This window comes from Equus asinus, chromosome 22, assembly GCF_041296235.1.
Source record: "Equus asinus isolate D_3611 breed Donkey chromosome 22, EquAss-T2T_v2, whole genome shotgun sequence".
Taxonomy (NCBI): domain Eukaryota; kingdom Metazoa; phylum Chordata; class Mammalia; order Perissodactyla; family Equidae; genus Equus; species Equus asinus.
This window is the reverse complement of record NC_091811.1, coordinates 34,967,749-34,991,451: the sequence shown is the minus strand read 5'-3', so window position 1 is coordinate 34,991,451 and position 23,703 is coordinate 34,967,749. Positions and strand designations below refer to the sequence as shown.

At 37.5% G+C, this 23,703-nt stretch overlaps 1 protein-coding gene across 8 annotated transcripts in view; it reads right to left on the bottom strand.

The window, feature by feature from the left end:
• IRAG2 (inositol 1,4,5-triphosphate receptor associated 2) overlaps positions 1-23,703 on the bottom strand; it is a 102,879-nt gene that overhangs the window by 31,410 nt on the left and 47,766 nt on the right. Inside the window, exons 17-23 of one of the 8 annotated variants that reach the window (XM_044775226.2) lie at positions 13,263-13,377; positions 12,669-12,831; positions 5,634-5,695; positions 4,453-4,533; positions 3,320-3,416; positions 1,416-1,563; positions 574-655 (exon numbers count right to left, since the gene is read on the bottom strand). In XM_044775226.2, the coding sequence (XP_044631161.2) occupies positions 574-655; positions 1,416-1,563; positions 3,320-3,416; positions 4,453-4,533; positions 5,634-5,695; positions 12,669-12,831; positions 13,263-13,377 (748 nt within the window). Of the gene's footprint in view, positions 1-573; positions 656-1,415; positions 1,564-3,319; positions 3,447-4,452; positions 4,630-5,633; positions 5,696-12,668; positions 13,378-23,703 lie in introns of those variants that run through there. The other 7 variants (XM_070494959.1, XM_070494958.1, XM_070494962.1 and 4 more) reach the window with 7 other exon arrangements.

Sequence of the window (23,703 nt, the reverse complement as noted above, 5' to 3'; positions counted from 1 at the left end):
AAGCTCAGGCTCAGACTGTAGACCAAGGCAGGCGCTCAAGACACGTCTCCATGACCTGGGGAGTTTGCCTAGGTGGCCTCAGTTATCTATCGTTATTCTCTTCTTGGGTAGAGAAGCAGCATTGGCACCTAACTGCAGCAATGTATACTCTGTGGGAATTGCCCTACTTTGTGACTTATTACAAAGTACTAGCACCTCAAAGCTTATCTAGCCTTGACCTCAATTCTTAGAGAGTCAATGGGACCTGAGACTTCTTACAGCCATTAGTGAATTTAAGTCCCAAACCAGCCTGCCTCTTAAACAAAAAGTTCAGCACTCTTCATCAAAACCTTTTTTGGTTTGTACATCCTTAAGTTTACACTATAGAAGGGGTAGAAAGCCCCTAAATGACTGAATTTTAATTTATTGCCATCAAAGGTTGGCATTTCTCATGCTTCTGAGTTTCCAAGTATAAGATTCATACTTGCTATAAGAGTGTCCATAATATTGAAAAAAAAAAAAAAGACTACCCATAGAAGGGGACCAAGATATGACAGTACTAAAAATGAAGTTGAAACATAGTCCAATACTCACATTCATACTTAGGTCATCACTCATCCTGATGCAACCTGAAAGATCTGTTCCCTGGTGGGGGCCAGCTACAGGGCCTGGGCACCTGCCAAGAGACAGTAAAATTCCGTACTGCACATGGAAAAACTGCAAATTTTAGCAGATACCAAACTATAACATAGTGCCCCTCCCCCACATCAGTTTTACCAAATTTCCAATTAAGTTCATGGCTTAAGTAAGACATAATGAAAGAGAGCTCCCACCTCCAGAAGAGAGAGGTTACAAACTATCAAGAACCTAGCCAAAAATGAAAATGAAGAATTTGCAATTCAAAGTCTTGCTTCCTCACCCTCGATACAGATAGGAAAGTTCCTTGGGGTGGACAGTGCTCACAAATGCCCCTGACATTTCTGCACTTTTCCTAAGGAAGGTCAGTCTGTGTACTCAGAACGGTAAAGAAGCGCAGACGAGCTTTGGGAGATGGTTGGGGCAGGGACAGAGAGAGGTTCCCAAAGGCTTGTTAACCTTCAGTGTGAAGGAAAAGAAATATGATCAAAACCTATCTAAATACATTAACTTCACAGTATGTAGTATATTCCTAAAAATGGGGAAACATTTTAGGTAGCCTAACTTGGATATTATACGAAATTCAAAAGAGCAAGAAAACTGCAATTTAAGAAAACTATAGAGATATCTTTGCTTTAAAATTGCCAATTTTCACAAAGTTAGAGAAGTTCCACGATGTAAGTTCCACAATCAAGAGGTTATGATCTCAGGATATGAAAATCTAACTGATTAAAAGGTTAGGCAATAGGAATAGGACACCCATGAAGAGGAGGGTAAGTATATTTTGCTTTTTAACTTACCCAGGTCTTTCAGTCACATCCAAAGCACCATCCTCTATTTCTCCATATTTAGGTCTTTCACATGAAGCATGGATTCGGTTGGCCAAACATGAGAAAGGTGTCAATTCCAGCCTTGGAATCGTTGTAAGACTATCCAGATGCAAGGCATCTGCAGAAAAAAATAAAAATAGAAATTTATTTCTGGTTCAAATTTTATGTATATATACGTATATAGATAAATTCTTTCCCTCTTGAGAGTTTGGACCATTTCTGAAAAAGGAGAAGCCAATCCAATTCTATTCACATTTTAACATAACCCTCCCCCCTCTTGAGGCCTAGTTATATAGGGTGTAAATAATTTTTTTTAAAGCAGGGGATGGGGGTAGGGAGGGGAGACAAAAAATCCATTGCTTATTAAGTGACTAGAGGGGTCAACAATTTGCAGCCAGAGGGCAAAATCCAGCCAGTCTCCTGTTTTTGTAAATAAAGTTTTATTGGAATACAGCCAGACCCGTTCATTCAGTATTGTCCATGGCTGCTTGTGTGCTAAAACAGTGAAATTGAATAGTTGCTGCAGAAACCATAGGGCCTGCAAATCCTAAAATATTTACTATCTGGTCCTTTACAGAAACTCCTGAAGAGAAAATAGTTTGACATTGCAATTGGAAGGCATCAAAGAGTGGTGTAGGAAATAGGGTGACAAACTGTTTTCTTTTTTTGGAGGAAACCATCTTGTTTGTTTTTCTGAGTATAGGAAGCAGCAGAGTTTAATAGAAAAAACACTGGCTTTGGAGTCAACCACAATTTTTCAGTTCAAATCCTGGTTTTGCCATATACCACTTGTATGGTCTTTAATAAATAACTAAACGGCTCTGAGCCTCAGTTTACTTACATATGAAGTGAGACATAACCTTGGGCAAATTACTAACTCAATTTTCCTCTGTTTCCTTATCTTTAAAGTGGGAAATATATTAGCATCTCCCTCGAAGGGATGTGGTGTGGATTAAATGAGTTAATAGATAGGTTAAAAGCAGAAAACCGTGCCTGGCACACAGCAGGCACTCTGTAAGTGCTGTCGTCATTGTAGTTGTGTTGTATTATCACTGAGTGAATGTGAGTAAAATCATTTCTATAAAGACCAATGTATAGTCTGACACAAAATGGCCACTCCATTAGTGGCAGTAGCAGTTTTCCCTTCTCTAGTTGAAGTGATCCATAAATCACTCTACTTTCTTTTTATTCCTTCTTAAGTTTATCTTGATAATCATCTCATTTCTTTTTTCATTTCGGAACCACTGCTAACTTTTGCTTTCAACCACATCCAGGTTGTGATGAAAGATGTCACTACTTTGAGCATTTCCTAAGATAAACCTCATTCTTCTTAGCCTGGCATTGAGTAAGATTCCACAATTTGAGCCACAAGCTGCTCCAAACTTATATTCTACTGAATCCAAACCCAACTCCTGTTTCAAAAATGACTTGCCCAGCTTTGACTCTTCCGCAAACACTTAAGGCTTTCGCATGCTTACTTCTGTTTTTGTTTGTTTTTTTCCCTCATGTCATTCTCCCCAATTGGAATACTTGCCTATGATTTTTGCTTTTCCGAATGTAACTCATCTTTCAAGGCCTGGTTCAACTCTCGTTTCTTCTCTGGAGCCTTCTCTGAGTTCTCTGAGCTCAGGTCTTATCTCCCCAATAAACTGTGACCTATTTTAGGACTTATTCTCTATTATACATAACATGGAGCCTTGCACAGAGTAGGCGCTCAAACATAATTTGATTAACTGAATTCAAGGATAAGTATCCAAGTATTCAACAACTCTTCCTATACAAATATAATTGTGATTAATTATTTGTCCCTTTCAAAAATAACCCTACCTCAGCTATGCCTGGTAGGGCAGAGGAGAGGGGCGATCCGTGCTTACCCAGCAGAGGTGTGTACCAGCATGTATGTTTGAAGGTCAGGGGCGTCTGATGTATTCTGGCGTCTTGACCACTATATAGTTTATGGCAACACTGCTTCTGAACAGAAAATCAAGTAGTATCAGCTATCTAAAAGGGTATAACATAACATATTTCATAATCTACTCTCTTCATCTCCAAAGGTGGGAAGAATATCACTGGTCTCAACCCTGTGAGAGAGGTCAGGAAGAAAATCAATGATGCCAAGTAACAAAGCTTTCATGCTTTTGATCAAAACGCATAATCTATACGTAAAATATAATTCTTGGGGCCAGCCCCATAGGCGAGTGGTTAAATTCGTGTGCTTGACTTTGGCGGCCCAGGGTTTCGCTGGTTTGGATCCTGGGCGTGGACACGGCACCACTCATCAAGCCATGCTGAGGCGGCATCCCACATGCCACAACTAGAAGGACCCATAACTAAAATATACAACTATGTATGGGGGGATTTGGAGAGAAAAAGCAGGAAAAAAAATATAACTCTTGGGGGCCAGCCCCATGGCTGAGTGGTTAAGTTCACCCGCTCCGCTGTGGTGGCCCAGGGTTTTGCCGGTTTGAATCCTGGACACGGACATGGCACTGCTCATCAGGTCATGCTGAGGCGGCATCCCAAATGCCACAACTAGAAGGACCCACAACTAAGAATATACAACTATGTACTGGGGGGCTTTGGGGAGAAAAAGGAAAAGAACAAAATCGTAATATATATATATATATAAAATTCTTATTAAAAATCACAGTTCAATAATTTAACAGAATGATAACATCGTCAATTCCCAATAATCAACGCTTTCACATAAACAAAGGCTTTGAGGAAAGAGGTATAGTTTAGGGGCAAGTTTAGTTATATAATTCTTCTTCATGATACTGCAATAAAAAAATTTAAAATATTACCATTTCTTAGAGTCTACCCAGATTGTGTGCATGTGTGTGATAAAGAAAACAGCAAGCATCCATTGCTTCATCTGACACTCGCTCAAAGAAAAGCTGTGCAGGGCTCTAAGACGACTTATACCTATTGGACTTAACTTTCTATTTTGAAATAGTAGTTGATTTACCATTGACACTTTAAATCGTCTCAAAAAGCTTAAACTTACCAGTTGTTCTTGAAGAGGTTGTTGAATTGTATCTGAGCAGGACAAGGGACCATAGTAAGGAAATTCCTCATCTAAACAGCTCTGTCTTGAGAAGATGATGGAGTGTATTCAAAGACAGAATGATGCCAGAGTCGAAGATACAAGACATATTAGACTTAAGAGAAGTTATGAGGCTACCTGAGGAGGGTAAACGGACCAGTTCTTTATTTTGTGTTCTACTTTAAGGGAACAAATTTGTCATGGTAAACCTCTCCTTGCATTTTCCCCGTTACTTGTTCTAGGAATGAAATCCAAAGAGCAGGGACAGGAAACTGAATGGCTTTGTCATTGAAATCTTTAGGCAGACACCAAGGAAGCTCTTTGGGCGTGTAACTCACATCAGTGAAAATGGCGTCTGTGAAAATTTTATAGCAATAAAATTGTGGCCTTAGTCCAAGAGGTAGATATATCTATCATAGTTCCATTGTAATGGAAAATTTTATTGGTTCTTGAGATGATTAAAGCATATTTAGATAGGGAAGTTTTTCCAGTTCAATTTATCGTAGAAGGCTTTTAGGCACTCTGCCTAGCTAATCTCCCACATGAACAATTTTTTTTCTGCTTAAACAGATGTGTCTGCATTATGCCCTAGAAACAGATATATGCAAATATCACCCTTCTTTCTTCCCTCCTCCAGTCCCTTCCGCCAGTGCCAACCTTGCTATTCCTTATGTTCTTCCTTTACGAACAAAAAGGAGAAATTCACCAAATGTCACAAGGGAAAGAAATACCTGCAACTCTCCCAAGGATATCTTGAGATATCCAGACAGAAAGAAGTGGAAAGTTTAATTTAAATCTAGAAAAAAGAGACAGTAACCAGCAAAGCCCATTCAAGACTATCAGAAAGGAGGTGCCTAGGACTGAAAAACCGGCCCTTTGCTAACAGACATAGTACATTCTGAAATGCTTTCTCTTTGAAAGATGTTATGAAGAGCCACTCACTAATGTGAGTTCTCCTCTCTTGTTTTTCTAAATGCTTTCAGTGCACAAGAGAATCAAGTCCACCAGAGCATTTTCCTCTCAGTTGGTTATTTAATTTTATGACTAAAATTATTCTACATCATAAATTATCTTCAAAACCTTATTCAAATTGGACATCTTCCCCACAGTACACAAACATCACAGGTTGGTTTTATTTTTACCTGAAACAGCAAGCCAAGGAGTTGTCCCTTAATTAACTTCTTTCTTGGTGATTCAGTTGTTGCTATAAAGAGAATTTATAACCAGTTTAACATGACAATTCCTAACCCCCTGTGCCTTAATTTATATCACAAACTTTGAACATCTTTAAATTTGGGGACTGAGGAAAGGAGAAAGAAAACAATGACTTCTGAGAATGGTATTCTCAATGCATGATTTGTGGAAATGGAAAATCAGGAGAACAAAGTAGGCTGGAGCAGCTAAACTATTATTACCCTTGGGTATTTAAAATTAACCTTGATAGAAGCAAACGAATTGTCTTCTAGAAGTGTCATAGAATTATTCAGTCTTAAAATGGAAATACACCATAAAAGCCATTCAGTCCAACTGCCTACTGATGTGGAAATCCTCTCTCCAGTAAGCCTCTGCTTGAGCTACAAGTGGTAGGAACCCTAGAAGTGGAGCCCCAGAACCCAAGAATCCTACAAGCAGGTCATAAGAACACTGATGTCCAGAGGATTTAAACGATAGCTGGTTATTCATGGAGCTGCGATCAGACTCACAGGTCAGTGTTCAATTCATTATACTCTTCTGTGAAATTAAAAATATTCATCTTGGAGCCGGCCCCGTGGCTGAGTGGTTAAGTTTGCGTGCTCCGCTTTGGTGGCCCAGGGTTTCGGCAGTTCGGATTCTGGGCGCAGACATGGCACCGCTCATCAGGCCATGCTGAGGCGGCGTCCCACATGCCACAACTAGAAGGACCCACAACTAAAATATACAGCTATGTACTGGGGGGATTTGGGGAGAAAAAGCAAAAAAAAAAAAAAAGAAGATTGGCAATAGTTGTTAGCTCAGGTGCCAATCTTTAAAAAAAAAAAAAAATCGTCTTTCTTAATTGAAATCTGCTTCCCAGTACCTTCCAAATTCTCATCTCTGGAATAATGGAAATAGGAAAAAATACCTATTTAACTCTTTGAGTTTCACAGTAACGTATTACTTATTTGACAATTCATACTCTGAAATATAGCTAAGAACCAGAAAATAGGCCCAAATCTTTTGAACCAAAATAGATGTTGATATCCATGCCCTTTATTCATGTGGCAAATCCTCACACTTCCAACCAGTGGGCTCTGAATTTATACATAATTCTCACAAGCTTGACTTGACTGTTTGCTCAGCCCACAGATGATTAAAAACAAAAATTTAATGAGGGTAAGAAGATCTGCTGGATGGAAGCATATTAATAGCTGCCACTATTTTTTTTTTTAAATCACTAACAGCCAGGAAAACTAACAGCAGATCCTCTGATGTCCAAAAGACAGGGCAATCTGGTGCTTCTTATTTTAAAGACCAACAGTTTCATATCTCAATCGCCTGAAGAAATTCTGAGCCCTGAAAATGATGCTAATATATGTGAAAAGAAGTATACAATCTAATTTTAAACTTTTTTTCAGAAAAAAAAAAAAGGCTTCAAAAGCTTCAATTATGTGGAAACTTACCCAAGTAAAATTCTATTTTGTAAGAATTCTTTTTTGTAAAAGTAACTTATTTCTCAGCTAAGCTTGACATAGTGTTACTAGGCCCACTGGAGGAAAAAAATACTTAAAAAAATATTTATAACATATTTAATTAATTAAATTTTTTTAAATTCTTAATACTTAGAACTCTAGTAAATACTCATTTTTAAAAAAATTCTCTGAGCTCACTGTATTAAGAGTAAGGCCCTGTCTTCCTGTGGACCTATATTGGAGCAACAGCAACCAAAGCTTCTAGAAGTGGCCAACATTATGTTTCTGAAGGCCATGATTCTCCAAAACACTGACTGTGAATTTCCAAATTAAAGCTTGTGTTTCAGAAGAAATAATGAGTTAGTATAAGACTGTCTAAATTGCCCATCTGCTCTCCCACCAGGCAATCTTAGGTTTTAGAAATAGTCCATCTCAAACCATTCAAATTGAAAACCTTATTTCAGCAGATGTTTTGTGCAACGTGTAGCAACGATTTCCATATGTTTCAAAAGGCAAAACAAGCTGGCTTATGACCCTAATTTGCCTCCACCTTTGCATTTTTCTTTACGTGTTTGGAGTTGGACCTGTCATATGTCTGGGCCATTTAAGTTTCACATGGAAGCAAGTGAAACAATGGCCACTGTATCCCCTGCTGTGGCCATCTATAATGTATGATGGGACCAGGTGTCTTGGATACATTGCCTTTGAAGAAAGCTGAGATAAAACATCTCTCTAAATGACTATGAAATAAGGCTTTTCAGGCAAAGGCATTGCAATTAATAGGCTGTTGAAAATCAAAACCATCATATTAGAGTTGTAATAATGTTAGCTATCAATGGTGGCTGACATTTATGGACTTTTATAACACAATGTATGTGTTATCTCATGTTCTATAAAATTGTGCATTAAAAATATCAGGGTTCATTGAAAACCACAGAGTAGGAGAGAATAATTCACAAGACATGTTTCTCAAAGGACTTGAATCCAAAATATGTAAAGAAATCTTACAACTCAATAACAGAAGGACAAATGTCTTAATTTGAAATGGACAAAAGACTTAGATACTTCACAAAGAAGATACATAATAGCCAATCAGCACAACAAATGAAAATCACAATGAGATACCCAGAAGAATGGCAAAAATTATTGAGACTAGCAAATATTGGAGCTGTGGAGCACCTGGAACTCCCACACATTGCTGGTGGGAGTGTGAAATGCTACAAACGCTATGGAAAACTGTTTGGCAGTTTCTTAAAAAGTTAGAGTTTCAACCACACTGTGACCTTACAACTCTCCTCCTAGATATGTATCCTGGGTTCAATAAAAACCCATGTCCACACAAAGACCCACATACAGATGTTCACAGTGGCTTTTTCCATAGCATTCTCAAACTGTAAATAATTTAGATGTCCAATAATAGGAGAAAAGATAATCAAATTGTAGAATGTTCATACAAAGAATTATGACTCAAGAACGAAAAGGGTGTATCACTGATGAACATGATATAGATAAATAATATGCTGAAGGAAAGAAGACAGACACACACAAAAGTACATACTGAAAACTCAGTTCTGGAATAAGCTAAACTAACTCATCAGTGATAGCAATCAGATCAGTGGTTGCCCCTTGGAGCAGTGGGGTGGGGAGGAAGAGTGACTGGTAACTAGCACAAGGGAACTGCCTGGAGTTATAGGAGCTGTGTGTTTCCATGTGCATTTGTCAAACTGGTTGACCAGTACACTTAAGATCTGAACATCTTATGATACATTAACTATGCATCAATAAAAATAATTTCAAAATTACAACAATAACAGGGTTTATGAGATAAGGCTAGGAAGAGATCACTAAAAAAGTATATGCAACATTGTAACCAGAGCACAAACAAACACAATTATTAAATTATTAGTATCTAGGAAGATAACTTGGATCACCAAGACATGCATCTTAAAAAGGCTAAGGGCTGCTCCACAGGATACTGGAAACACATAAAAACAATAGAGTGGAAATGCTGGTGACACTCTAAATGGCACAGTGCTGGTAGGGTGCTAAGAAAATGCAGATGGAAGTGGAACTCTGAGGCAGTGGGGCTGCTAAAATGAACGCAGGAGGGGGTACAATCTGCCGCAAGCCAGAGCTCATCGAGGCTGGGGTGGCATTTCTCTGGGGAGGGAGGCCCAGGTGCAGGCACTTGTTTGTAATTTTCTTAAAATAAAGCCAAAAGGGCCCCTGCTGCCTGTCAGCTGCCAAGCTGAGGACTTTTTCCTTTCCTGCTGAAGGTTATAGCTCTCTTCCTACCAATCCAGATCCTATTCCCAGGAAAATCGTAAATGAAACAATATAACTTCCATATTATACTAACGTGTCGTTACCCATTTGTCAGTCATGAATGAGGTAATTCATGTAACAGAAACATGCACGAGCCGATGAGACTGGACCAAGGATGGTCAAGCACTAGCTACTGTTTTGCATTTAGTGTGTTATTTATAAATTAACAACTACTGCATTTTCTGAAAGAGGACACTAAGGCTCGGAGAGGTAAACTGATTCGGCCAACTTTATCTAGTTTCTTTTTTGTAGACTTAGAATCAGAACATAGGTTTGTTTAATTTCAAATCTCATGATCTTAATCACGATACTATACTGCCTCCTATATTATCATCCATACCTGCATCTTTCATTTGGGAAAACTTAGGGCCCCACCCCATCAGGGCTGTTGAGCAAGCTACATTTGACTTTGGTTTTCTCCTTGGTCTTCACCTCAACACCTATCTTTGAGTGTCCCCATCATCTGAATCCCCCTTCCTCATCTCACTTCCCTCTTGAGTACTGACTGCTCAGGCCACGTGGCTCTCATCTTGCATTCATCCTCAAAGCTGTAAGGCTGTTATCTATCCCATACCTCACACCCTCCATGCTAAGAATAGCAAGCTAGAAGAGAGTTTCCAGTGAAAGCCTTCTCTACACCAGCAAGTTCATATACAGATACGATGTTCAAACAGGGAATTGTGATATACGGGAGATTCTCAGCCTCTCCCCCCAAGGAAATATTTATGGTTTCTAAAGGTAATTGCCTCATAGTCTATGAAGGCAGTGACTCAATGAAGATTTCATGTTAGATAGGGTCAAAAAGAGGATGAATAGTAAAGGAGTGGGTGTTTGGAGTAGATCCATTAGTTTACATTCTGTGAACATTATTTACTCTAATATGTTGGATGCACACCCCAGATCTAAGAGGCTTTTTTATTTCCTTTTTAGAGCAAACACCCATTTATACATCCAGTATCGCCTTTGTTAACAAGATACTTAGATACATATGAAGGTAAGAAGCAGAAGAAAGAAAATATATAAATAACCATTCAAGAAATTTAGCAGTTCCAATGGCACATTTCATGGAGGCAAGCTTGTACATTAGTAACCTCATAAACCGGTCCAGTCCTAGCAGCAACTGAAAACTTTAGCAATATTATTTATTCAACATTAAGCTCAGGATTTCTAATCAAATGTCATAAACAACTTCCTAGTTCCAGCTTGTGAACTTTGTCATTGACCTGAACATTTGGACAAAACATCCCCACACATAACGAAACTTCCTTAGATGCAACAGAAAGCAATTGCCTTAAATAATTAATGCACTTATTAAGCTAACCAGAAAGTTTCAGAAGAACTAAGTGGAGTTAAATAGTTCTATTTTCTGACTCAGAACTCAAATGTCTGACTCAGAATTCAAACAGCATGTGGTGGCGGTGGTCATGGTGGAAGGTGCAAGGATGTGTTTGTGTGATAACTGTTTCTATCTCATTGACATTTGTTCACAGTCTATCTGGAAAATCTTCTATACAGAACACTACAAAAAATATGTGCCACCTAAATTTCCCTCTTACTGAAAAGGTTGACTTTTAAGGGCATTACTAGAAGGATCTTCATAAGCAAATGGCTTAAGAGCAAAATCTTGATATGGATGCCTTCTCTGGGCAGCAAAAGATATAAACAAGTAAAGGAGTTCATAAAGCCAGGCAGATTCTGGGCAACTCAAGACAAAAAGGAGGCATCTACCCCACTTTATCCAGCCAGAAAAAATGCATGCACTCAACTCGGGGCAGCTTTCTTATTCTGTTTTTAATACTATTTGGACCAATTATTCCCCGAGGATAAAGTGGGAAGACAATAACAGGATCATGATATCAAGAATGTACATTTTGGGATAAATTACAAAAGTACTCTTCAAAGAAGTTTCTACAAGGAAGTCATGGAAGGTTGGGAGAGGAGATAAATTCTTAGTTTTATTAAACTATGGTGTGTAATATTGATTTAATCAAAAGATAAATATAACTGGACGAAAAGATTAGTCCTCTAAGCACAGTGCTATAAAAGCAAACATACTATAAACCAAATTTGGAATGCCTTATTATTCATGTCTCAACGTGAACACTTCTAATCACAAGGGAGCCTTGTCCAAGGCTCTCTGAGCAATCATAAAAATAACATATAGATTATGTAATTTAAAGCATGCCTTACATTGTCTGACAGAATGAAGTGAACTGATACTCAGTTACTGAAAACCAGCAAGTTAAAAATAATAATAAAATGTTGAATAACCACTGCTTTTTAGAACTAGCCAATTCCTTTAAACTCTTAAACAGCTTTCTGAGATAACAGTAGGAAGGGTACAATAAATCCCAAACAAACACAAGCCTGAAAATTTCCATCTCTAGCTTACCTTAAGCTTATATTTAGTTGTTTACTACCCAAACCAATAACTTTCTATAAAAAGAACATTTATGCTGCCAGAACAATAAGCTGGCTGAACAAAAGCGGTTGTCTGATAAATGGTCAAACAAATAAGCTTTCTTTTTACCAAACTATATTTCTAGAATAAAATAAGCTTATAAATAATTCGACATCTCTAATTTGACAGCTGTCTTCTCACCTAAATCCTTAATAAACACTTACCCACTTTTAGGTGATACAGAAAAATGACAAATACTCTAATTTCTTAAAGAAAAATACATATGTAAAGAACATATTAAAATTCAAAAAGAATTTTCACATATATTTACTGTCTTGATACACGTTGAATTCATAAGTATGTTTCCCAACCCTAAAATTACTATTTAGAATAAAATGGAGATCCAGGGCCCGTCCTATCATATGATGGGTACAAACTAGCTCATAAAATCAGGGTAGAATATGTAAACAGTTTGCAAGTTCTAATTATCCCACGCGTACAAGATTTTTTCCTTGTTTACTTTTACAGATATTGAGAAGTTTTATTTAATTTTTAAAGAAATAACAGTCATGGACAAATCCAGCTTGTAATCAACAACCAAAAGGGAAAGTTAATGGTTAAATCCATCGACCTAGCCACTAGGCAAAGATCTCTGAAAGCCCACAATACTGCCTTCTGGAACCATTCCATTGTCCTAAATGCAGTAATAACACAGCAGCTGTAATCTAGAAAAATAGCTGTACTTCTTTCACCCCACCTCACAGTGGACTGAACTGGGGACAAAACAAATATTTGCTACTCACTTTTCAGTTTTCTTGTCTTCTGCTCAAGTGTCTGGCAAGTGTTCACTAACTCAGTATTTATAGCCTGCAGAGTCCGTTGTTCCGAAATTGCTTCCTCTAATTTATGCAGCAAAGACTTAGCTTTTTCACTGGCACCGTGGGCTCCCCGATCTCGATCCTCAACCTGGATACGTACAACTAGTTAAGACTGGATCTTAGCAGGGTGGCCAGGAAAGAAAGCAACTGAGCGCTCACTCGTATTAGGCACACGAAACTGAAAATGTGCTTTCCTTCTCAGGGAAGTGATAAGCCTCTACTGCACTTCTGCAATTCTGTGTTTGCATGGCTTTGTGTGCCTGAGCTATTTCCACAGCGGTAAAAGTCCTGATATGTCAAGTTGCCTCTTTCTGCAAAGTTGCCTCTTTCATCAGCAGGCTGTTGACACCGCCTCTTTTACAACTCCCCCTTTACTTCCTCCGCTCACTGCTAGTCACCAGGGACTGCACTTCACAGTTCCTCTTTGTTTTTTTTGTTCCTCCTCCATTTTTACTTCACGGTTTTGAGGACATCTGGGAAGACTTCCCCTGAATATAACGTAGTCAAAGTCCACGCTACCTGCTCCTCTGCGTCCTCCAGCCGTTGGCTGGCTTCTTGGACCTTCTTCCTGAGATTGGCTTCCTGGTTGACAGCATCTTCCTGCAGTTGTTTAATGGCTTCTAGTTGTTTCTGCCTAGAGTTAAAAAAAAAAAAAGTCCAAACCACAAGCTGTCAGTGACATTTCAATTAAGACTCATCCCTGGGAAGTTGTGACAAATTAAACTTAATATACTTCCTCAGAGATGAGAGGAAAAAGTGAAAGTATAAATGCTTCACAAATATAGAATTTTAATTAAAGCAATCATATAGATTACTCAGCCTGATACCCTCGCTTTACAGATAAGGACATTGAGTTTCCTATTATACGTTGGAATATTCAGTTTCCCACAAGCTACACTCATAGTACTTAGCATCGGTAGCCAATTGCTTAGAGGATGGTGCCACAATGAGGTCACTGTGACAGGTGCAGTGTTTACACATCACAGCTGGCTTTTTCAGAAAAAGAAAGGAAAGGAAAAGGGAGGGAGGGGAAAGAAAAAAGAGAAAAGAAAAGAAATAAGAACTTTGTTTCATGATCTTAGTCTTTCTCCTTAAGAGTCGTCTCGCAAGGTATAAATATGTGCTATGAGCACGGGAAGGGCTGCTCCCGAGCACAGACGAAAGCTGGCTGTTGGTATTTCCACTCCAGTCCTCTCTTTTCTGAAGCCTTTTCCCTCCCATTCTTCCTGACCCCAAATCTCCTACTGTTATGTTACCTTTTGGATCCAACCCTAATCCCCAAAATATATAAAAATGCATCTGCTCTCTGTTACCTGATGAGATTATCTAAACTATGCTATGTATCAATATAACAACGACTATCTGGAAACAACTTGACCTGAACAAGGACCTCAGCTCAAATGGATGATAAACTTGGGGAGTTTCAAAGCAGCGAGGAAGACGTTGTCAGGTTTAGGCCTTTTGTGTACTTCCAAATGTTAACACATAGTCAGAATCCCATTGTATATTGGCACAAATTCAGCCTTTATTACAAGAAGGACCACATGAAAGAAAAGTTTGGTCTCATGGAATGCTTTACCATTATGGTAAACCAGCAAACAAAACCGTAAACAAAATGAAAACTACCTAAACACACATTCTACTGAACATTGTTCAATAGCTTATAGTCAGCTTTTCCTTTAATTGTAATAAGAACATTTAACATGAGATCTACCCCCTTAACACATTTTTATGTGTACAATACAGTCTTGTTAACTATAGGCACAATGTTGTACAGCATATCTCTAGAACTTATTCATCTTGCATAACTAAAACTTTATGCTCATGCACAGCAACTTCTCATTTCCCCCTTCCCTAGTCCCTGGAAACCACCATTCCACTTTCTGCTTCTATGAGTTTGACTATAGTTGTGCGTTGCTTAACAATGGGGACAGGTTCTGAGAAACACATCTTTAGGAAAGTTTGTCATTGTGCAGACATCACAGAGTGTACTTAAATAAATCTAGATGGTATAGCCTACTACATACACAGGCCCTATGGTACTAATCTTACAGGATTACTGTCATATATGTGGATCTGTCATTGGCCAAAACATCATTACATGGCACATGGCTGTATTTTAGATACCTCATGTAAGTGGAATCATGCAGCATTTGTCTTTCTGTGACTGGTTTATTTCCCTTAGCATAATGTCCTCAAGATTCATCCATGTTGTCTCATGTGGCAAAATCTCTTTTTTTTAAAAAAAATTAAGCTTTTTAAAAAATCAATCTCCTTTTCTAAAAATTAGGAATAAAATAATATTCCATTGTATGTATATATCATATTTTCTTTATTCATTCATCTATTGATGAACATTTAGGTTATTCCCACATTTGGCTATTGTGAATAATGCTGCAATGAACATGAGTGTGCAAATATGTCTTTGAGATTTTGCTTTGAATTCTTTTGGATATATACACAGAAGTGGAAATGCTGGATCACATGGTAGTTCTATTTTTAAGTTTTTGAGGAACCTCTATATTGTTTTCTATAGCAGTTTCACCATTTTACATTCCCACCAACAGTACACAAGGGTTTCAATTTCTCTACATCCTAGCCAACACTTGGTATCTTTTGGGTCTTTTTTTGATAACAGCCTTCCTAACAGGTGTGATTCATTCACCATTGTGAATGACTCATCGTGGTTTTTATTTGCATTTCCCTGATGATTGGTGATGTTGAACATCTTTTCATGTATGCACTTGTCGGCCAATTCTATGACTTCTTTGGAAAAATGTCTATTCAAGTCCTTTGCCCATTTTCAAATTAAGTTATTTGATTTTTTATTTTTGAGTTATAGAAGTTCCTCATATATTTTGAATATTAACCCCTTATCAGACATACAGTTTGCAAATATTTTCTCCCATTCCATAGGTTACCTTTACATTCTGTTAATTCCTTTGCTGTATAGAAGCTTTTTATCCTATGTAGACCCATTTGTCTATTTTTTTTTATTGTCTGTGCTTTTGATGTCATACTGGAGAAACCATTGCCAAGACCAATGTCATGAAGCCTTTCTCCCAAGTTTTCTTCTATGAGTTTTACAGTTTGAGGCCTTATGTTTAAGTCTTTAGTCCTTTCGGAGTTGATTTTTGTATACTGTGTACGATAAGGGTTCAACCTCATCCTTTTGCATGTGGATATCCAGTTTTCCCAACACCATTTGTTGAAAGGACTATCCTTTTCCCATCGTGTAGCCTTGGCATCCTAGTCAAAGATCAATTGACCATATGTGCATGGGTTTATTTCTGGGCATTCTATTCTATTCCCTTGGCCTATATGTGTGTCTTTAGGCCAGGACCACACCGTTTTAATTTTGAAATCAGAGAGGATGATACTTTGAGCTTTGTATTTCTTTCTCAAGATTGTTTTGGCTATTTAGGGTCCTTTGTGGATCCATATGAATATTAGGATTTTTTTCCTGTAAAAAATGCTGTTAGGATTTTCATAAAGATTGCTCTGTAGATCACTTTGGATAGTATGGACATTTTAAATACTAAATCTTCCAATCCATGAACACAAGATAGTTTTTCACTTATTGTATTTTTTTAATTTCTTTCAGCAATCTTTTACAGTTTTCAGTGCACAAGCCTTCACCTCCTTAAAGTTTATTCTGAAGTATTTTAATCATTTGGATGCTATTTTAAATGTGATTTTTTTCTCAGTTTCCAATAGTTCATTGTCAGTGAATAGAAATGCAACTGATTTTTGTATGCTGCAATTTTGCTGAACTTGTTTATTAGTTCTAACAGATTTTTATGGAGTCTTTCTATATATAAGATCATGTCATCTGCAAACAGATGATTTTACTTTTTCCTTTCCAATGTGGGTGCTTTTTATTTCTTTTTCTTGCCTAATTCCTCTAGTTAGGATTCCCAGTACTATGCTGCATAGAAGTGGTGAGAGCGGGCATCCTTACCTTGTTTCTGATCTTAGGGGAAAAGCTTTCAGTCTTTCACTATTGAGTATAACGTTAGCTATGGGCTTTTCAGAGACGGCCTTTATAATGTTGAGGTAGTTTCCTTCTATTTCTAGTTTTTAAAATATTTTCATCATGAAAGTGTATTGATTCTTGTCAAATGCTTTTATGCATCAATTTAGATGATCATGTGATATTATTCTTCATTCTGTTAACATAGTGTACCACATTAATTGATTTGTGTATGCTGAACTATCCTCACATCCCAGGCATAAATCTCACTTGGTCATGGTGTATGATCTTTGTGTTTTGGGTTTTTGTGTGTGGGTTTTTCTTGGTGAGGAATATTGGCCCTGAGCTAATATCTGTGACCAATTTTCTTCTTTTTGCTTGAGGAAGGTTGTCACTGAGCTAACAGTTATGCCAATCTTCCTCTATTTTGTATGTGGGACGCCACCACCTCATGGCTTGATGAGCGGTGTGCAGGTCTGTGCCTGGGATCAGAGCATGCAAACCCCAGGCTGCCAAAGTGGAGAATGTGAACTTAACCACTGTGCCAGCGGGCCGGCCCCAGTGTATGATCTTTTTAATGTGCTGCTGAAATTGGCTTGCTAGTATTTTGTCGAGGATTTTTGCATCTATATTCACCAGGAATATTGGCCTGTGGTTTTCTTTTGTTCTAGTGTCCTTGGTTTTGGTGTCAGGATAATGCTGGCCTCATAAAATGAATTAAGAAGTGGTCCCTCTTCTTCAATTTTTTGAAAGAGTTTCAAAAGGATTGGTGTTAATCTTCTTTAAATGTTTGGTAGAATTCACAGTGAAGCAATCATGTCCTGGGCTTCTCTTCATTGGGAGGTTGTTGAATACTGTTTCAATCTTCTTACTGGTTATTTTTCTGTTCAGATTTTCTGTTTTTTCCTGATTCAGTCTTGGTAGGTTGCATGTTTCTAGGGATTTATCCATTTCTTCAAGGTTATCCAATTTGTTTGTGTATAATTGTTCAGAGCAGTATTTTATGATCAGTATTTTTCTGTGGTATTAGTTGTAATGTGTCCTCTTCCATTTTTTATTTTATTTATTTGAGTCTCCTCTTTTTCTTAGTGTAGCTAAGGGTTTGTCAATTTTGTTAATCTTTTCAAAAAGCCAACTTAGTTTCACTGTTTCTTTAAAAAATTTTTAAAAAATTGTTTTCTATTCTCTATCTTTTTCATTTCTGCTCTAATCTTTATTATTTCCTTCCTTATGCTGACTTTGGACTTTTAGTTTGTTCTTTTTCTAGTTCCTTGAGGTGTAAAGTTAGGCTAGTTTTTTACTTATTTTTATTGAAGTATAGTTGACATACATTATATTAGTTTTAGGTGTACAACATAGTGATTCAACATTTATCTACATTACGAAATGACCACCACAGTAATTTTAGTAACAATCTGTCAAGACACAAAGTTATTACAATATTATTGACTGTATTCCCTATGCTGTACATTATATCCCCATGACTTATTTATTTTATAACTATAAGTTTGTACCTCATAATCCCCTTCACCTATTTTGCCCATCCCCCACCCTAAGGTTAGGTTATTTGAGATTGTTATTCTTTTTAATATAGGCATTTATCACTGTTAACTTCCCTCTTGGTACTGTTTTTGCTGTATGCCATAGGTTTTGACATATTGTTCTCATTTTTGTTTATTTCAAGACATTTTCTAATTTCCTTTTTAATTTCTTCTTTGTGGTTTTTCAGCAGTATGTTGTTTAATTTCTACATGTCTGTGAATTTTCGAGTTTTCCTTCTGTTATTGATTTTTAGTTCTATTCCATTGTGGTTGGAAAAGATATTTAAAATGACTTCAATCTTCTTAAATTTGTTAAGACTTGTTTTCTGACTTAACATGTGATCTACCCTGGAGAATGCTGCATGTGCACTCGAGAAGAATGTATATTCTGTGGCTATTGGGTGGAATGTTCTGCATACTTCTGTTAGGTCCATTTGGTCTATAGTATTGTTCAAGTGTGCTATTTCCATATCGATCTTCTGTCTCAATGTTCTATCCATTACTGAAAGTAGGATATTGAAGTCTCCTACTGTTATTATATTGCTATTTATTTCTCTTTTCCATTCTGTCAATGTTTGCTTTATATATTTAGGTGCTCTGGTATTGGGTGCATATATATTCATAATTGTGATATCTTCCTGGTGAACTGACCCTTTCATCACTATATAACATCCTTCTTTGTCTCTTATGACAGTTTGTGACTTAAAGTCTATTTTGTCTGATATAAGTATAGCCACCCCTGCTTTCTTCTTGTTAGCATTTGCATGGAATACCTTTTTCCATCTGTTCACTTTCAGCCTATGTGTTTCCTTAAATCTAAAGTGAGTCTCTTGTAGACTGCTAATAGTTGAATCTTGTTTTTAACCCATTCAGCCAGTCTATGATTTTTGATGGGGAAGTTTAATCTATTTAAAGTAATTATTGATAGGGACGGACTTCCTATTGCTATTTTGCTAATTGTTTTCTGTGTATCTTGTAGTTCTTTTGTCCCTGTTTTTCTCTCTTCCTGTCTTCCTTTGATTTTTTTTGTATTGATATGTTTTGATTCCTTTCTTTTTCTTCTGTGTATCTTCCATGGGTATTTTCTTTATGGCCACCATGGGGCTTACATAAAACATCTTATAACAGTCTACTTTAAGATGATAAACTTAACTTCAATCACATACAAAAAAGTACACTTTTACTTCTCCCCCACACTATTGATGTCACAATTTACATCTTTTTATAAAGTGTATGCCTTAACATATTTTTATAGTTTTATTTACTTATAATACTTTTGTTTTTTAACTTTTATCTTAGAATTAAAAGTGGTTTACCCACTTTTATAGTGTTATAGTATTACAGTGTTATGTATTTTTCTATGTATTTACACTTACCAGCAAATTTCCTACTTTACTATGCTTTCATATTACTGTTTAAGGTCCTTTTAATTCAGCTTGAAGAACTCCCATTAGCATTTCTTGTATGGCAGGTCTAGTGGTAATGAGCTCCCTCACCTTTTGTTTGTATGGGAAAGTATACCATCTTCATTTTTGAGTTTTGTTGCTTGGTTGATGTTTACTTTCAGTACGTTGAATACTTTACAGAAGGGAGAAGCCAGTCCCTTCTGGCTTGCAAGGTTTCTGCTGAGGAATTCAGTGATGAATCTCAAGGGGATTCTCTTGTACATGACAAAACTATTCTCTTGTTGCTTTCAAAATTCTCTCTTTGTCTTTGACTTTTGACAATTTGATTATAATGTGACTCAAAGTGGATTTCTCTGGGTTCATCTCATTTGAGATCCATTGGACTTCCTGGATCTGGATGTCTTTCCCCAGATTTTGGAGGGTTTTAGTCATTATTTCTTTGAATCACTTTTCTGCTTCTTTCTTTCTCTCTTTTCTTTTTGGGAGTCCCATAATGCATATCTTGGTCTCCTTAATGGTGTTCCATACGTCCCTTAAGTCTTCTTCATTCTCTTTTCTTTTTACTCCTCTGACATTCAAGTTCGCTGATCTTTTCTTCTGCTTAATCTAGCCTGATACTGAACCCCTCTAGTGAATTTTTTGGTCCAGTTATTATATTCTTCTGCTCCAAGATTTCTGCTTGGTACTTTTTTATAGTTTTTATCTCTTTGTTGATATTCTCACTTTGTTCATGCATTGTTCTCCTGATCTTGTTGAGCATCTTTATGACAGCTATTTTGAATTCTCTGTGAGGTAAATCATTATCTCTGTTTCATCAGTCTCAGCTTTTGGAGATTTATTTTGTTCCTTTGTTTGGGAAACATTTCTCTGTTTCTTCATTTTCCTTGACTCTTTTTGTTGGTATATGCATATTAGAAAAAACAGCCACCTCTCCCAGTCTTCACAGACTGGACTTGCACAGGACAAAATCCTTATCAATCAGTCCAGATAGAGATTCTGGGGGTGTCTCAAATATTCATGCTAGTTTAAGCCACCATTTTTGTTCTTAGTGAGTCCTACACATCTAGGTTATGATGATCCCATCATTGCTCTAAGATGGGTGTGACAGAAGCCAGTATTTTAGGCCACCCCCAGAAAAGCTAGGATGTTGGGTGCATGATCCAACTCTTTCTTTCCCCAAGGAGAAGCTTGGCCGTGGGACTTTTCATCTGCTTACTTTGTGTTGAGCTAGGGAAGGGTCTATGATGAGTGCTTGTGTGCTTATTCCAACCACTGTCTTTGTTCTCAGTATCCCCCAGGTGTCTACAGTTTGCCTAATTCTGTCTGCACTCTGAGACAGATGAGCCAGAAGCCAATATCTTGGGCATTCCTCAGAAAAGCTGGGATGTTAGACACACCGTCCAACTCTTTCTCTCCTTAGGGAGAAACTGGAAGCTGGGAGATTCCTTTCAATCATATGGTCCTGTGCCAGGAGCAGGAACTATGGCAAAATGTATCTAGAATTTTCCTATCAGTATTGACGTTGCTGGTTTCATGGTGATCCAGGGTGCAGGAGCCTCTCAACTAATTTATGGATTTCTCACAAAAGGAATTTGTCCATGTATTACTATTTAATCATGGTATTCATTGGGGGAAGGAGGGTCCAGGGCCTCCTATTCTATCTTCTTGCTGACTTCACCTCCTCTGTTTTTTTTTTTTTTAAGACATCAGTTTTATCTACTTTTCTCCTTTCCAGTAATAGCCTAAAGTCTCAAGTGTCCATTATTCTCCAAGGGAAAGTAAAAGAGCTGTTACGAACAACAGAAATCCATATTTAATAATACTAAAACTATTAATCACTTGGAGGTATTTGCACCTATAAGACAACAACTTTTATGTACTTTATGAATCATAATAATCTTACAAATAACTTTTTAAAAAATTAGATAGTACCATCTATTAAAGATATTCATCAGATGTTGAAACTTTGAAGATTTTTCTTCCATAGAGATTTTCATTATCATGTTCAGAAGCATAGTGTTAGCTTTGGGGGTCTGTTTTGAAATTCAACAACTCTCCTTGCTAACATGTCCTAATGCTAAATCTTGATTTCTACTCCTGCCAAGTCTGAGTCCCACCCAGAGTTTGCTATCTAAATAGCACCCCGTTTGCCTTGTTTTCTGACAAAATACCTCTAAGTCAAGGATGACTCTTCTCTTTCTTACAATCCCACATCTAATTCACTAGTATATCAGATCTGACCCATCCTCAAAATATAGTTTGAATCTGATCATCTCTTATCACCTTCACAACTATCACCCTGGCTCATGCTACACCTTTCACTTGGACTATTGCAAATAACTCCTAACTCAGTGGCTTTTTTTTTGACCATGACCCAGTAAATACTTTATATTTCAACCAAGTACACATACAGCTGAAACAAAAATTTTATGAAACATTACTTACTCTTACTATATGCAATGCATTCTATATTTTATATTTATTTTTAAAAATAGGTCATAATAAAGTAAATTGATTTCAGGATCTCTCATTGGTAATCTGTTATTGAAAAAGCCCCTCTCACTGGTCTCACTGTTTTCCCTCTTGCCCTCTGTAGACAGTTCTCTACCTACAAGCCAGAATGATTTTCAGAACACAAGTCATATTATTTTTCTGCTTAACCCTGTGATGGTTTCCCATCCACTCAGAATAAAATCTCATTTCTTAAACATGAACTGCAAGGCTGTGGACCCGATCCTTGCCTATCTCTCTGACCTCATCTCCTACCACTGCCCAGCACTCACTCCATCCCAGCCATGCTGGCCTTTTGCTGCTGCTTAAATGTATCAAACTCACTACAACCTCAGGGCCTTTGCAGTAGCTATTTCCTCTCCTAGAACACTCCCCAGATCATCACATAGCTCACTCTCTCACTTCCTTCAGCCATCTGCTCAATACATCACTTCTTAGGCCTTCTCTGGCTATTCTTTCTAAAATTAAGTCCTCTTGCTCCCGTCATTCTCAGTCTTCTTATCCTGCTTTAATTTTCTTCATATCACCTACCACTTCCTGGCATTATATCATATAATTATACGTTTATTTGTTCATTATCTGTGTCACTTAATAGATGTTAGTTTCATGGAGGCACAGATTTCTACCTTATTTCCTACAATTCATTAGCACCTAGAAAAAAAAAAAGTCTGGCACAAAGCTGGCCCTTGAATGTGTATGAATGATGACGTGCTTTCCTCACCAAGCCCTCTGAGAGCAGTTTTTCCTTTCACTGCCTCTCCTTGACTCACTCAATTCTTTCCAGTCCTCAGCACTGGAGCCTGTTTATCTTACACCAGAATGGAAGCCTTCTCTCCCTCAGGAAACAGCTCCTGAAAGTTTATCTTTAATAAAATTTCCAGCCTCACCTAAGCATAGAATTCTCTCTCTCATCCCTACAAAATACTCCACTCATTTGTTTACTCATAGTTAAAACCCACAGCCAAATCATTTTGTGTGTAGCTTCTATATGGCTTTGTCTGTTTTAAATTATATCTAGAAGGCAGAAGCTAAATCTTCCCTACATTGATGAGTATTTTGCCCAATGCTAGGTTGAGTATTTTTAATGAATGTTATACAAAATTTTAACAAGTAGACGGCGGGAGATTAATAGTTGAAAGAACGTAGGTTTTGAAGTCAAATTTATCTAGGTCTGATCCCAGCTGTCACTTAATCCCACTTGGGTGACCTTGGGCAAGTTATTGAATCTCTCTCGAGATAAATGTATGTCAAATTCTTAGCACTATATCCAACAGTAAACTCTTGACAAATTGTACCTACTATTATTTAACTGGGCTGCCGTGTGTCTAGTAGGGTAATACAGAACATTCACTTACTCAGAGATGACATTAATGCAGGCCTCCCTCCAAATAGTTCTTTGGTTGCTAAACAGAAGAATTTCAATGCTCCCTTTTGTGGAGATGGCATCCGTGTAAGGAAGCTGCATTTCCACTTAACCCACAACTTCACCACTATGGGGAAGTCTGGGCCGCCTGCTTCTTAGGAAGAGC